General features: G+C 43.2%; 1 protein-coding gene and 1 long non-coding RNA gene across 3 annotated transcripts in view; both read left to right on the top strand.

The window, feature by feature from the left end:
* Positions 1-15,373, top strand: part of LOC310708495 — a 227,006-nt gene that overhangs the window by 64,024 nt on the left and 147,609 nt on the right. The window lies entirely within an intron of this gene.
* RGS2 (regulator of G protein signaling 2) lies at positions 9,135-15,279 on the top strand. 2 transcript variants are annotated; one of them, XM_083510831.1, is made up of 6 exons: positions 9,143-10,136; positions 10,182-10,872; positions 10,924-11,204; positions 11,317-11,378; positions 12,781-12,947; positions 14,225-15,279. In XM_083510831.1, the coding sequence occupies exons 3-6, from the start codon at positions 11,104-11,106 to the stop codon at positions 14,414-14,416; spliced, it is 522 nt and encodes a 173-aa protein (XP_083366957.1). In that variant the 5' UTR covers positions 9,143-10,136; positions 10,182-10,872; positions 10,924-11,103; the 3' UTR covers positions 14,417-15,279. The 2 variants fall into 2 exon arrangements, with proteins under 2 accessions (XP_083366956.1, XP_083366957.1); XM_083510830.1 differs by lacking the exon at positions 10,182-10,872 and having other exon boundaries at positions 9,135-9,305; positions 11,103-11,204.

Here is a 15,373-nt window from a genome sequence, read left to right as displayed (position 1 = left end):
TTAATCAACAGAGTCAGCAGTGTTCAAGTAGATTTATATATATATAAAATCTTCATAATCCTGTTTTCAGCGGACTCCACTCCCACAGATGTGTTTGCTGTTCTCCTCTGTAAAAAGATGGTTAAAATCTTTTTTTCACGGGCACTTTCAATTTTATGGTTAATTGAAAAAGAGCAATAAAAAGGCATACAGTTAAATGGTAAAGCAAACATATAAGGCACAGTGAGAGACTCCATTCGCCAAAGGATGCCAAATATGTATGAGGATATCCCGGGTGTCAAACATTGTTTGTTTTCCAAAGGAAGAAAAGTTTCCAGAGTATTCGTGAATTCCAAATGTGTCTTTATTTATTATTTTCTACTGTCTTTTTCTTACGAAGATGACCATCCTCAGAACTAAACTCCATTGCGACACAATGAAAATATGAGTGCTTTTTATAGATAGCAGAGGTTGGCTGTTTCTTTTTCTTTTTTAAAGAAATGTTTTCAATTGCTGAATTTCACACGTCTGTTTTATCATGTTATGGTGCCAGATCATCAGGGCGACTCACAATAACCTTGCAACTCTGTAAGTTAGGTGAAAGAAAGCAACTTTTTCATGGCCAGACAAGAACTTGAAGCCTCTATCTTGATGCAGTCATCTTCTGTCTCTCCATCTCTATTATTTTCCAAATGTTTCTGCTCTCCAGTCCCTCACAGCCATCACAGCCAATGGGCAAGGAGTTGTAGTCCGGGGACATCAGGAAGTTCCCGGCCCCCGGTTTGAATTGTAGTGGTTTTTTATGTGTTGAAAACCTGTTTCCTGCTTATTACTCCAGACCCAGAGATGGGGAGATCTGTGGTTCTTAGATGAGGTTGGAAAACAATTCTCATCTGCCCCAGTGGGCATGGCCCAATGCTCAGAGATTATGGGAGTTGCAGTCCAGCAATATCTGGAGGGTTATTGGTGCCAAACTCCTGCTCTGGAATATCAATCAATCAATCAATCAATCAATCAATTTTATATATCTTCATCAACAGATCTCAGGGCAGTTCCCAGAATAAAATACAACAAAAAACATGCCATGCACACTTAACAGTCAGTGGAGGCTGGGGCACAGCCCTCTCACTGAAAATGTCAAACAATTAAAAAAAATTCTCCTCAAAAATCTCAAAGCCACACACACCTTCCCATTCCCCATCTGTGTTATTCTTCCTTGAACTTACAGAGGCATTTCTGTCCATCGCCTGTTCTGTGGCCAATCAGCTTTCTGCACCACTCAGCCAACCCTAAAGTTGTCTCCCTGCAGAAAAAGCATGTGGGTTGATTGGGCTGCTGGAAAGTCGGCTCTGGTATGAAAGCCCAGCACGGCCAATGTGGCAGATATGGAAGTAATCAGGACTATGACCAAAACAAGTCCTGTGTGGTAGCGTGAGACCAGGGTTTCCTAGCTAGTAGGTCAGGGATGATGGGAATTGTAGTCCAAAAACAGCTAGGAAACCCTGAATTAGACTATCAGAATTGTGCATTGGTTCTGAGTATACTCAGAGCTGTGTCCCTGAAGGCCAGAGAAGCAACAGGGAGTGTTTCCTACTTTGAAAAGCTTGTTTAGTTTAGACTTGGTTGCTTTGTGACCTTGATAGAGAAAGCAAGCGACGGTGGAGGAAGATTGGAAGAAATTCAAAGTCTATCTTAAGAACTATTATAAAATAAATGAATGCTAAAACGCCAAGGCTAGGGAAATTAAGAGGTTACAGCTGTATTGATTTGGTAAAGACAGGAGGAGTAAAAGGTTAATTAGTTAAATTCTGAAGTGAGGATTTGCTGGAAGAAATTTAAAAATAGGGATGCAGAAAGGGAAGGTATGGGGAAGTCGGAGAAACAGGGTTCAAGAAAAGAAGGTTTTGAAATTTTACATGTTTATGTGTTTGTTTGTTATTGTATTGTGTTTTGTTTGTGTTAAATATGTGTTAAAAAACTAATAAAAATTATTATAAAAAAAAGATAGAGAAAGCAAGCAAGCAGCAGTGAGTCTCTTTCTGTGATACAGGTTTCTTTTTATTTATGTATTTATTTTTAGTTAAGGAATGGGGAAGAGGAAAAATGGATGGCTTGTGAATATGTTGCAGCAAACTATTAGCCATTTCCCTGCATTCACTCATTACAAGCTGTAGCAGGTAGAGTTGAGCCACAGCAATTCCGGAGCATCTTCTAGTATTTCTAGAAAAGCTGTATGGAACAAGCCATTACCCTAATACAGTCATACCTTGGGTTACGAACCCAGGGGGTTGCACGTTTTTGGGTAGCAGACCATGCAGAACCCGGAAGTACCTGAATAGGTTACTTCCGGTTTCTGCGCTCGCGCATGCGCAGAATAACCAAATCACATCAAGCACATGCACGGACGCAGCGCTTCAGGCTGCGAACGCTGCGGGTTGCGAATGTGCCTCCCGCACGGATCATGTTCACAACCAGAGGTATGACTGTAGGGGATATAGCTTGACTGCACAGGAATGGAAGAAAATGATGTCACCATTATTTCTACTTTGCTCTTTTGTCAGTTAATCAGTGAAGTTTCATTTCTTATTTCAATAATTAAATAAAATTGTTAATTTTTTTTAAAAAAATATTTGGTTTTTCAAATTAAAGTTTTACAATTGCATATACAACATACATCATAAAAGCAAGATTCCATTCTTAAGGAGATCAGCCCTGAGTGCTCACTGGAAGGACAGATCGTGGCTCCAATACTTTGGCCACCTCATGAGAAGAGAAGACTCCCTGGAAAAGCCCCTGATGTTGGGAAAGATGGAGGGCACAAGGAGAAGGGGATGACAGAAGACAAGACGGTTGGACAGTGTTCTCAAGGCTACCAACATGAGTTTGACCAAACTGCAGGAGGCTGTGGAAGACAGGAGTGCCTGGCGTGCTCTGGTCCATGGGATCACGAAGAGTCGGACATGACTAAACGACTAAACAACAACCACAAAGAATCTGCTGGACTTCTCTCCTCCCCTCTGTGGGTCATTTCCTCCTGCACCTATAATAATAATCCAAATCTTTTACACCTCCATTATATCCAAAACTCACCATTAAACTACAAGTGTTATTCCAATCCTACTCAGCATTTTAACATTTTTTAAAGATAAATTATAAATTTTCCCCATTCCTTATTCAAATGTTGGACTTCCTGATTTCTGATCCTTCCGGTCATTTTTGCCATTGCGGCGTAATCCATCAACTTAATCTGCCATTCTTCTGTGGTCGGGACTTTATCATCTTTCCATATCTGGAAAAAAATGTTCCTTTTTAATAAAGATACTACTGCTACTAATAATAGTAATAGCAACAATTGACAAGGTAGTTCCAAACGAAGAGAAACAGAAGGGAACTTGAAAATCAAGCCAAATGGCTCTTGAAAAGTGCAGAAAGTCAAGGAGCGCTAAAAACCACTGAAAATAACAGCAGAAGGGAGGCCTGTGTTAGGATAACAGGAAGTTAGGATGATCAGGAGTTGTGTTTAGTTACGTGCATGACTCCCAACCTTTCCATTTGTTCTATTCTGGGTAAGGTTTAGAGCTAGGTTTCAGGTTGTTCCTATTTTAAGCCCAACTGGTTTGTCTGCTCTTAATAAATGGGTGGTTGTTCTCACTTCCAAGTTTTGTCACATGTCAATTAGCCAAGTCTGAGAGAGATTGCTCAACCATCTAAGCTACTGGCTTTATTAATTACCCTTTTTACCTTTAATCCTTAGGAGGCAATTGTTCGGAATCCGGCAAACTGGATGAGTGTACCCACCCCCCATAAACTATAAAAAATCCATTCATATTCAGTCACTTACTCCCACTGGGTCTGCTGGGAATTGTTGAGTTGTCCCAAGGCAATCGAGTTAAGAATTTAAGTAGTGCCTGTGGATCAGCCTATAACAACAATGGCCAACAGAAGCTTAATCAAGAAAAGACTGGTTCCCCCTTTTATGTTATATTTACAGAAATACTGTAAAGATGTGAACTCATGAGCAGGCTTAGATTAAACACGTACAAGTAAGAAAATCAGAGAAAAGGTTAAGTAAGGACAACATGGAATGAAATAGACTGTAAGATGTAATCATGAAGGAAAATTTGGTATAAAACTGATAAGAAAATAAGAGCATTAAGGTGTAAGATTATAAAAAGAAGATAATAATTCAGTAGAAGTAGTAAATATTTTAAAGAACAGAAGGGGAAGTTGAGGGAAAAGTCACGGGTGGGGGTTCGTTTTCTTTTATATGACAAATCTTATATTGTGTTATTTGATTGAATATAAAACTGTAAAAACCCAATAAAATCATGAGCCAGTGTGGTGTGGTGGTTCAGAGCAGCGGACTCGTAATCTGGTGAACCGGGTTCGCTTCCCCACTCCCCCACATGCAGCTGCTGGGTGACCTTGGGCTAGCCACACTTCTTTGAAGTCTCTCAGCCCCACTCACCTCACAGAGTGTTTGTTGTGGGGGAGGAAGGGAAAGGAGATTGTTAGCCGCTTTGAGACTCCTTAGGGTAGTGATAAAGCGGGATATCAAATCCAAACTCTTCTTCTCAAAAATAAAAAAGCAAAAAAAAAGAAAAAGCCAATAAAATCTTCTCTTTAAAAAAAGAAAAGGAAAAGAAAAGAAAAGATTGGTTCCTAGGCGAGATGGATGGGAGATGGCCTATGCTTGAAGAGTAGATCAGGGGTCGGCAACCTAAGGCCCATGGGCCGGAAGCAGCCAATGGAGGCCATTTAACTGGCCCCCGAGCCGCCCCCGAACTGAACCGCCTGCTTGGCGAGTCCCCACGCACTGCGCTAAACCGGTGCAACGCAGCGCAGGGACTCTCTTCCACGGCTCTGGAAATCGCTTCTGTGCATGCCCAGACACCGAAAATCGCTTCTACGCACCCCCGATCTTTGGCGTCTGGGCATGTGCATAAGCGATTTCCAGTGCTGTAGACATATGTGATTTCTGGTGTTGCGCTGAGCCAGTCTGGCCCACAGAGGATCTCCACGGGAGTGATCCGGCCCATGCCCGGCAAGGCTTGCCGACCCCTGGAGTAGATGGTACTACTGGATCTATCACTGTTGCTTGAGGCTCAGGTGGTCTTACATAGCACAGATTTCCTTCCATCAGCTTTGACTGGTGGCCCAGCTACACCCCTAGCTGGACATGTGTGATACAAGGCACTGCCTTTGAAGACAATATGGAAACTGCCGTTTGTGCAGGATTCAAGCTGCTCTAAGTATATAACACCAATCCTGACCCGATGTACTGGCTACCAAGCCATTTCTAGGCTCAGATCAAAGGGAAGGTTTTTAACCTATGAAACCTTACATTACTCAGGACTCCAATATCCCCAGACCTGCAATCCTTATCTAAGCCCCTACTCCATGTGTCCCTTCTATGGCGGGTCCACGGGGTGGCGATATGAGAAAGGGCCTTTTCAGTGGTGGCTCCCTACTTGTGGAATATTCTCATCCAAGAAGTTCACCTGGAACCTTCTCTGTCAATTTTGAGACTCAGGCAAAAACTTTTCTTTTAACCCAGGCTTTTGACGCAGGTGACGCTATGGTCTAAACCACTGAGCCTCTTGGGCTTGCCAATCAGAAGGTCAGTGGTTCAAATCCCTGCAACAGATGAACTCCCATTGCTCTGTCCCAGCTCCTGCCAACCCAGCAGTTCAAAAACATGCCAGTACAAGTAGATAAATAGGTACCGCTGTAGCGGGAAGGTAAATGGCGTTTCCATGAGCTCTGGTTTCCATCACAGTGTTCTGTTGCACCAGAAGCGGTTTAGTCATGCTGGCCATGTGACCCTGAAAGCTGTCTATGGACAAACACTGGCTCCCTCGGCCAGAAAGCGAGATGAGCGCCACAACCCCATAGTCGCCTTTGACTGGACTTAACCATCCAGGGGTCCTTTACCTTTAGCCTTTAGTTTAAAGGGTTTTAAAGAATTTGTAGCTTTCTAGGATCTGCTAGATTTGTCTTGTGTCAATGTGTTTAATTTTGTTGTTGTTGTTGTTGTTTCTATACATTGTGTTTGTTCATTGGTTTTAATATTTCTGTTGTGTTTGTAAGTCGCTTTGTGTCATTTTGTTTATTAGAATCATAGAATCATAGAATCATAGAGTTGGAAGAGACCACAAGGGCCATCGAGTCCAACCCCCTGCCAAGCAGGAAACACCATCAGAGCACTCCTGACATATGGTTGTCAAGCCTCTGCTTAAAGACCTCCAAAGTAGGAGAGTCCACCACACTCCTCGGCAGCAAATTCCACTGTCGAACAGCTCTTACTGTCAGGAAGTTCTTCCTAATGTTTAGGTGGAATCTTCTTTCTTGTAGTTTGGATCCATTGCTCCGTGTCCGCTTCTCTGGAGCAGCAGAAAACAACCTTTCTCCCTCCTCTATATGACATCATTTTATATATTTGAACATGGCTATCATATCACCCCTTAACCTCCTCTTCTCCAGCCTAAACATGCCCAGCTCCCTTAGCCGTTCCTCATAAGGCGTCGTTTCCAGGCCTTTGACCATTTTGGTTGCCCTCCTCTGGACACGTTCCAGTTTGTCAGTGTCCTTCTTGCACTGTGGTGCCCAGAACTGGACACAGTACTCCAGGTGAGGTCTGACCAGAGCAGAATAATAGTAAAGTGACTAATTGAGAGCTGGACCATAAAGAAGGCTGATTGCCGAAGAATTGATGCTTTTGAATTCTGGTGCTGGAGGAGACTCTTGAGAGTCCCATGGACTGCAAGGAGATCAAACCTCTCCATTCTTAAGGAAATCAGCCCTGAGTGCTCACTGGAAGGACAGATCCTGAAGCTGAGACTCCAATACTTTGGCCACCTCATGAGAAGAGAAGATTCCCTGGAAAAGACCCTGGTGTTGGAAAAGATGGAGGGCACAAGGAGAAGGGGACGACAGAGGATGAGATGGTTGGACAGTGTTCTGAAAGCTACCAGCATGAGTTTGACCAAACTGCGGGAGGCAGTGGAAGACAGGAGTGCCTGGTGTGCTCTGGTCCATGGGGTCACGAAGTGTCAGACACGACTAAACAACAACAAAGTGACTAATAGATATAAATAAAATAATAATAATAACCAGCTGCCTTTGAGAAGTCTGAACGCAGGACCTGAGTGCGACAATGCCAGAGCGTTGTGCTGAAAATGCCAAGGTTGCAGGTTCAATCCTTGTATGGGATAGCTGCATATTCCTGCAGGGGGTTGAACTTCCACTCTATAATTCTACTATTCTAAAGATATTCTCCCCAGCTGGGAGTCCCAGCGGTTGGCATTCAAAGGCATGCTGCCTCCAACAGTGGCAGTAAAATATACCCGGCTTGGCTGGTAGCCACTGATAGCCTGACCCTCTATGAATTTGTCTAATCCTTCTTTGAAGCCATCCAAGTTGGGTGAAAAGTTCACCCAGGGGATTATTGTGCCCACTCCCCTACAACGTGACATTGCTACTCTTTCCCACGGTAGCTGGTATTTTCCCAACTGCTCAAAAACCGAGACAAGCTCTCTTACTGTGGGCTGATTCTGATGCAACATTTTGCAGTCAATGTCTGGAGAAAGCAGTAGTGGAAGCGATAGTGAGACAAGACTGAGCACGCAACCATTTTGCGTTATATAATACTCCCGACAAGTAATGTCCCCCTGCATTTCCTCTTTTTTTCTGTCTTTTTTTTTTTTTAATGTATCCTCTCAGAGAAAAGTTTCAGGACAAACAAGTAGTAAAGCAGGGAGGGAAATGTGAAATACTACATGCCTAAATGATGTTAGACCAAAAGTCTCAGATCAGACTCTGCTGGCCAAAGATCTTCATAGCAAGGAATAGATCCAGATTTCTGAGCAAAGTGCAAGCATAAAGACAAGGGAAATTAAAGAGCGCCCCCCTTCTTTAACAAAAAATAATATTGAAGATTCTGTTAACTGATTTGTGGAGATCAAAGAGAAAAGGAAAAATCTGTCTTGATATAGCCCACTAATACCAAATTAATTATGATTCTCAGAGTGCCAAGCCTTATGTGGCTGAAATGGAGTGTCCTGGAAGAGTTGTCTGAAAAGGACACTGCGACCTTCCTTCCTTTTTATTTTTTGCAGGTCTCAGTTGTCATTTCTCTTGTGAACATGTGAACCTAACACTGAGAATACGCAGTCTGAAATCAAGCCAGTAATCAGTCTTTGGGGTGCAGTGGAATCTGAACCCTGGTTCAGATCTAAGTCCCAAACTGACCTGGTTTCCTAACTGACTAAATGTGCATTGTATTGTGTGTGCATGTGTTTTTGAGGCTCACTGCAACCTCGGTTCCATCCAGGGAACAGGTTAAGTATAAGAAACTTTCGTAGCTCATTGGAGTATTTTTCTGTAGACACAGCAACACGGGATAAAGGCAAGCACAGGCAGGTTGTGCAAAACTACCCACCAAAAATGAAGGGAGCAAAATCCCTTCCAGCCTAGGTTTAAAACACTGCATTTCCAGGAGCTAGTGCTTTAAGAGATGCTTGTCCTACAAAGATCGTTTGCGCATAACGGATTGCAGCCTAAACGTGTACGATCCTAGAAACTGTTACCTAAAAATATCACAGGGTGTTATTCCCCGGTGTGTTTAAGTATCTGAGGCTGTTGATGAAAGGTGGGTGGGAATTTACCGATATTTAAAATGTGCGGGTCCACCCCAGCCCCGCTCCCGTCTCTTGCAAGTTCTCTCCTCATAAAATGAAATCAACACCATATAAGGCTCTCGCCATCCACCTAGCTGCAAAGCAGAAAAGACACCGGAATATTTTTATCTCCTGCAACCGTATCCCCAATTTGCAGGCGGCTCGTGAAGTCTATTTTTCGCCCGTTTCCAGCTGCCAAAAAAAGCGAGTCTCTCAAAAGTCTTTTTTGTTGTTACGGGGGGAGAACAAAAGATTAAGCATTGCAAGAGGGGAGGGAAGCGCTTGCACCAGCCCGGCTGCTTTTGTGCAAGACGGGAGCGCACTGCCTGCGTCAGAGCCTGGCTGGCGAGCGCCTGAGTTGGGAGGCGTCTTTGGCTTGTGTCCCTTGCGCTAAAGCGAATCAGCGGGCGGAAGGCGTGAGGCCGAAACCCCGCCCTCGCCAGGCTTCCTCTATATAAAAGGCGAGCCCCGGCGAAAGCTCAGATACAGTATCTCGCAGCAGAGCTCGGGGAAGCACCTCGAAGCGGAAATTCCGATTATGCAGAGTGCAATGTTTCTGGCTCTCCAGCACAACTGCAGCCCAATGGAGAGGAGCGCCAGCAACTGCCAAAGCAAAGAAGAGAAAAAGGGGAAGATGAAGAGAACCATGTAAGTTAAAAGGCAAAAATCCAATGGGTGAAAGGCAAGTTCTCTTTAAGGGAGAAGGGGCTACTTGTAAACCACATTTCTTTTTTTTTGGATCGGAATGTTTCGTGCTAGAGCAAAGTTCTGCTCTTAATCCTGGAGGTGGTAAAAGGGGTTTTCTTCCCCCCCCCCTGCGGATGCTGTGCATTCTTTTCTTCTGGTTTCGTTTTATTTTCTTTCTTTCTTTTTTGGTCGCAAGTTTAGGGAGTTAGGCAGAGCAGTTTTGGGTGAAGGGTTCTGTGCAGCTCAGAGGCTTGCACTCTCCGGCACCGGCGGAGCGTAGTCTAAGGCTTGCAAGTGTGATTGATTTTTGGGACAGGCATGAAACAGTTTTGCAAAGGACCGTTGGGAATGTCCTAGAGTGCTCTCTTACAGCTCAGCCTTAAGTTTCCTTACTGAAGTCAGCCTCACTGTTTGCAGCGAGACTTAATAGAAAACGTCTGTAGGGTGGCAGGAATTTGCAGCGCCCCACAAGCTCCCAGGAATTGCGGCTAAATGCTCTTCCTATGGGAATGACTGGGGCTTAAAACTGCTTCGCTGTGGCTGGATCGTCTTTCATTCCAAGCAGTGTTGCGCTTCAGTCTAACAAAGGGTGTTTTTGCATGCACTTAAGCACCCTAGCATCCTGTTGCCTCGGGAGTTTTGTATTCCGGATGGGAAAAGAATCTTTGTGAAGTCTGATCGGCAAACATTCTGAATGAAGAACTGAGAATTGGCGCGTATGAGAGGCGATTTATCCTTTCAAAAGGGTCTTTCCATTTGTTTTAGCTTGAGGAGGAAGTAGGCAATTCAGTCGTACTCCCTCCAACCCTTGGTGAAACAAGTTTTTCCCCATTGGAGCAAAAGGCAGCTGATGTTTGGGGCGTTGTGCTTTTTAAAAAACAAGAGTCAGTATTGTCTCTCAAATATTGCAGGGCATGCCTGCTGTGCAAAATCGAAAAACCTGTAAATCGTATCTGCTGCCTGGCATGGTTTCAAATGCATTCTGCATCTCCTGGCTACAGGATAGAGTTGCCAAGGTTGGCTTGGCTGTCTATCTTCTGCAGAATCAATCAGGATATTTTGCAGTATTGTACTAATATTAGATCGGCTGCAGCGTGCAAATATTTTATGGTACTGTACTGAAAGCCCGAGTGATATTTCCAGATACCAGGAAAGCGAGATTCAGAACCTGATCCATTGTGTGTCTTCTTGTTAGGGTTAGCAGAATTTACTACCAAGGAAGCATGCATAAGATTCCTTTTACCATTTGTCCTGCCATTCTACTAACAGGGAGTCTGCAACTTAATTCTCACAAGCCTAGCATTTTGTGTGAAGGGAAAGAGGCATGACTAAGTAATTTTAAAAAAATAATAATGTTTGCATTGAACTCCCTATTCTCAGAATTTATCTCTGATCCTGCTGAAATTGTTCTCGGTAATTGGTCCTTGTTGTCTTGCAGATGCATTCAGCAAATAATGAATATGCAAGAACTAACTTGCATGTGCTTGAGTGGGCCACCAGGGCTCAAGCATAATGCTTTTCTGTGGAAGTCTGATCACACATTTGTCAGTCATGAAAAGCCTTGAGATATGAAGCTCAGCTGGGTTACAGAGATAAGAAGTTATTGGGCATAAATTGGGTGCTAGATTAAAATCTGGGAATTTTGTTAAGCAAAACAGAACTCAGTTTATGTTAATGAGCCGCAGATTCAGACTTCTTTGCACTTTAAAATCAAAGGGTACAGTTAGTTGAACTTGATTTTTCTTTGTTTTCTTTTAGCATGAAAGATTGGAAATCACGGCTGAGTTACTTCCTGCAGAACTCGTCCAGTTCTACCACTGCAAAGGCCAACAAGAAGGGGCAGCAAAAGGCATTTCTTAGGTATGCATCTCACTTTTTCTCACCAGTGGATATTTTTATTTTTTAAAAATCTATGCAATAGGCCACCAAAGCAGTAATAATAACCGTCCTATTTTTCTCCTGTTTCTTCCAGGCCGTCTCCTGAGGAAGCCCAGCTATGGTCGGAAGCATTTGATGAGTTGCTTGCTAACAAATGTAAGTTCAATTAATGAGCAAGACATTAACACACAAGAATAGTGGCTCTTTTTGTGAGGGTTCTCCTGGAAAAGAGGCTCTGCAAGATAGGGGTTAGCTGTTCCCATGGGCGTTTGTGGCTGCTTTGGGACCCATATTCCTAGAAAGCATAATTCTATCCAGGCATAACTCCACAGCGCTTCCCATGGCAAGAGCTCTCCTGTTTTGCAGTTCCATAACTAGCCTGTATTTTTAGCTGGCTTTGCATTCCTTTGGAACTATGTAAGCTGGAGAATAGACATCTGCAGTGAAGAAAAGAGAGGGCAGTTTCTTCCTGCACGTGGCAAGGCGGTGTGCTGAGCGGTTCTTGCACACTGTAGGAAAAGTCTCATTTAAAAGCCCTGCAATTAATCACACTATGGGACAGTAAAGCAGTTGTGCGCATGTTCACTTGTGCACAGATTCAGGCTCCACTAACCCTTAGTCTTGTGCCGTGCAGAACAGCTGGGTGCTGTTAAAAATCCATTCTTGTAATCTCCCGCGTACTCTTCTGGCTGATTGCGAAATGCCTTGATGGGTAATCCAGGTTTTTCCAATAGGCACCTGCCAAGTAGCTGATTATTATGGGGTGCCAATTGCCCTCCAACTTCAGCTAGTATCCATTACTGTTTGGACTTTCTGTGCCATATGCAGATGTAGCACCACTGGCATAAAATGTAGTCTTTTCCACTAGAGTGCTGCATTTAAGAGTCTCCAAGCTGCAAGGTGCCCATTATTAGTTCCATTCAAAGCTCCTGCAATATTTAGGAGCCTTTAATTGATTTTGGTCAACTTTGGGTAAGGTCTCCTGCAGACACTACACTCTGATGCCTGTATTGTTGGTTATAATGAGTAAGAAAAGCGCCTGCCTTGTGCCATGCTCTGATGCACATTTCCCATTGATAAGATCTATTTTTGATCTGTTCCTCTATGAGCTCCTGTATGGGAGCTCAGTTCACTCTGCCGCTATGCCTTTGCTTGCTAAGTTAATGAAAAAATGCAGACTTCTCATTAGTTATATGGCATTTGCTGCCAAGTGGACTCTCGAGTCAGCCTTTCCATTGCAGATACCTTCCAGAAGTTCCATAAACACCCAAAGGTTAATATACAATTTCAAAATGGCAGGGGAGAAATTGTAGAATATTTCCCCTGCTTTCACTTTCAAGGCTTCTTGGAAAAGAACACAAGTTGCTTTAAAAAATACGATGCAGAATGTAAAATTGGCTGGTCATTTAAGTGGGGGCGAGTTCTGGTACTTTTTATTTAAATGATCCAAGGAAGTTGCAGAGTGAACAAGAGAGAGACTTATGAAGGCAATGCATATATACACACAGCATTCCTGGGATGTTTTGAGCTAATCCATCTCTTTCACCTTCCTTTGCAGATGGTCTGGCAGCGTTCAGAGCATTCTTGAAATCTGAGTTTTGTGAAGAGAACATTGACTTCTGGCTGGCTTGTGAGGATTTCAAGAAAACGAAGTCCCCACAGAAAATGACCGCCAAGGCTAAGAAGATTTACAGCGACTTTATTGAAAAGGAAGCTCCCAAAGAGGTAAGCAGAACTTCCCAAGTTATTTATTTTTCATTCTCTCATTACTTTCTATCCTTTCAGTGGCATCGTAAGAATTAGGAATACTCATTCCCAGGCTCACTTTGCTACTCATTTGGCATTTGTAATTTACTCCCAGGGAAGAAATCCACTTGAAAAACAACTGTATCATAACTGAGAATCCACAAGAAAGTTTAGTCTGTGAGCAGATTTTATAGTATCCTTCCTCAATATGGTGGCTTCCAGATATTTTGGACTACAACTACCAAAATACCTAATCATTGGGCAGGCTGGCTGGGGCTGATGAGGTCTGAAGTCTAAAATATCTAGAGAACACCAGCTTGTGGGAAGGCTACTCTATAAACGCGTGCTCCAGAACTCTTGTTTAAATCCATACAGATCTGGCAGTTCTGATATATTGGTTTCCGTATACAATTCTCCTAGGGCTTCAGTCCAGAGTTCACAATTAAAAGAAAAATGCAACTTAAAATAGGCCCTACATGTTCTTAGGCTGTGAGATTGTAACTGACCAAAGTGGACATCACATTCTCATTAAGGTGAGGCCTATGGGAAACTTAACAGACACCAAAGGGTCTCTCATACATCTAATTTTTAGGTAGCACTTAATATAAGTAGCAGCGTAGCACAACAAGGCACTTTCCTGCAGAGTCTGTACACAGCCAAGCATCATGTTACACGACTGGTGCAAAGTATTTTACCAGTAGAAAAAAGAGTAGCATCATTTACCCAGTTAAAATCCCACTGGATTTAAAACCACCAGCCCTAATCTTGGCTACCATGAGTCTGGTGGGTTTGTAGCTCCCCTTAATCTGTACCAAAGGGAAAATGCCACCACTCAACAAGCTATATTCATTCTACTGGTGTTCACAGTACAGAGGGATAGGAGAATTCTACTCATCCACAAATTGCTTGGCCGCCTTGTAGAAATATGTGATCATGCTGGAACATAGTTCCTTGTTGCAAGAGAGGGTGCAATGACTTTTGGCTTTGATGACTTGAAAACAGTTAGGCCTATATGCATTCCTGAATTTCTCTGTCAGTTACCATTTGTCACAGCAGTTGAATGCAGCCTCCAAATTTAGAGGCAGTTTACCTTATATTATTAGATCCTGGGAATAAGCTGCAGGTGAAGGTCACTCATCTTTGTGAATGTCTCAAGGCAGCTGGCTAGCCACTGTTGAGTAGAGGTTTCGGTTAAATGATTCCTTGGGTCTGATCCGGAATGGGCAATTCATGTTCTTTCTTTCCTTTAATTTCAGATCAACATAGACTTTCAGACCAAGAATACCATTGCTCAGAACCTCCAAGAGGCAACAGACACTTGCTTCAGCACAGCCCAGAAGAGAGTCTACAGCTTGATGGAGAATAATTCCTATCCACGGTTCCTGGAGTCTGAATTCTACCAGAAGTTGTGTAAAATGCCAATCCATAAGGAGCCTCAGGCGACATGAACTCCAAGTCCGGGAGGGAAGAGGAAGCAAAACGGAAAAGAGTGCCAATTTTTTTCCGTTAAGGAGGAAGCCCATGTCTTTGCAGGCTGGATGGACTGAAATGAACTGATTGTGCAGGAGATCTGCCCAAATGTAACTTATATGTTTCCACGGAGGGTGGGCATATATTGACTCTGGCAGTTCTCAGATTCCAGCACGCTGCAATAATATAGTCCACAAGGAAAACCCAAGTGAAACTGCTGGCCAGTTACTAGGGAAAATTAATTAAAAAGATGCTGTTGGCAAGGAGCGTCTGACGCATTTTGGGTCATCCAGATCCATCTATCAACATGGATGCGTTGACACTCTTAAGCCAGATAAGATCAGCCTCCCTTGCTAAAATAAATAAGCTCTGGAGGAGCTCTGCGCAGACCGAATTTTTCTGGGACATAGAAAATGCTTTGAATAATTCGCTGTCTCTACTTTTCCTAAACAACTGGCAGCTTATAATAATTTATAGGGTTCCTCATGCGGGTTCCCTACAGAGCTTGCATCTCTGCACAGATGTGCGACTGCTCAACATAAATTCTGACGTTAACTGTTATCGTTTCATGCAGAGATGACTGACTTAAAACAGAGCATGCTGACTGGCTGGTTAACTGGGGTCAAAGTTTGCCTGCACGAAGGTGCAGATGAAGCAGAACTTAGCCCAGACTTAAAATAACATCTGTAGACATGTATGTATGTGTGTGTGTGTAGGTAGACTCTGGTTGTGTTGAACACTCCTACCCATGCTGAAAGTACTGACTTGAGGACAAACTTCAGTGAAGTTGTCCTTTTGAAGAGCAGATATGTTTTAATAAATTATTTTTATTTTACTAGAACATTATTGCACTCTTTTCTTCTAGTCCTGGGGGTTGGGGGGGGTGGGCTATTGACATCAAAACATTTCAAAGGATAAGCCCCTTAAAACCAAGG

This window comes from Podarcis liolepis (assembly GCF_965112155.1).
Source record: "Podarcis liolepis genome assembly, chromosome: 6".
Taxonomy (NCBI): Eukaryota; Metazoa; Chordata; class Lepidosauria; order Squamata; family Lacertidae; genus Podarcis; species Podarcis liolepis.
Note: the sequence above shows the minus strand (reverse complement) of the source record. Positions and strands in the feature narration are given on the sequence as shown.

What these genes read in the sequence shown, in the direction of transcription:
- RGS2 (XM_083510830.1), top strand. Translation starts at nt 9,196, where the DNA reads ATGCAGAGTGCAATGTTTCTGGCTCTCCAGCACAACTGCAGCCCAATG. An exon ending in TGAGTTGCTTGCTAACAAAT is followed by an intron (nt 11,379 to 12,780) that starts GTAAGTTCAATT and finishes CTTCCTTTGCAG; the next exon opens with ATGGTCTGGCAGCGTTCAGA. An exon ending in AAAAGGAAGCTCCCAAAGAG is followed by an intron (nt 12,948 to 14,224) that starts GTAAGCAGAACT and finishes CTTTAATTTCAG; the next exon opens with ATCAACATAGACTTTCAGAC.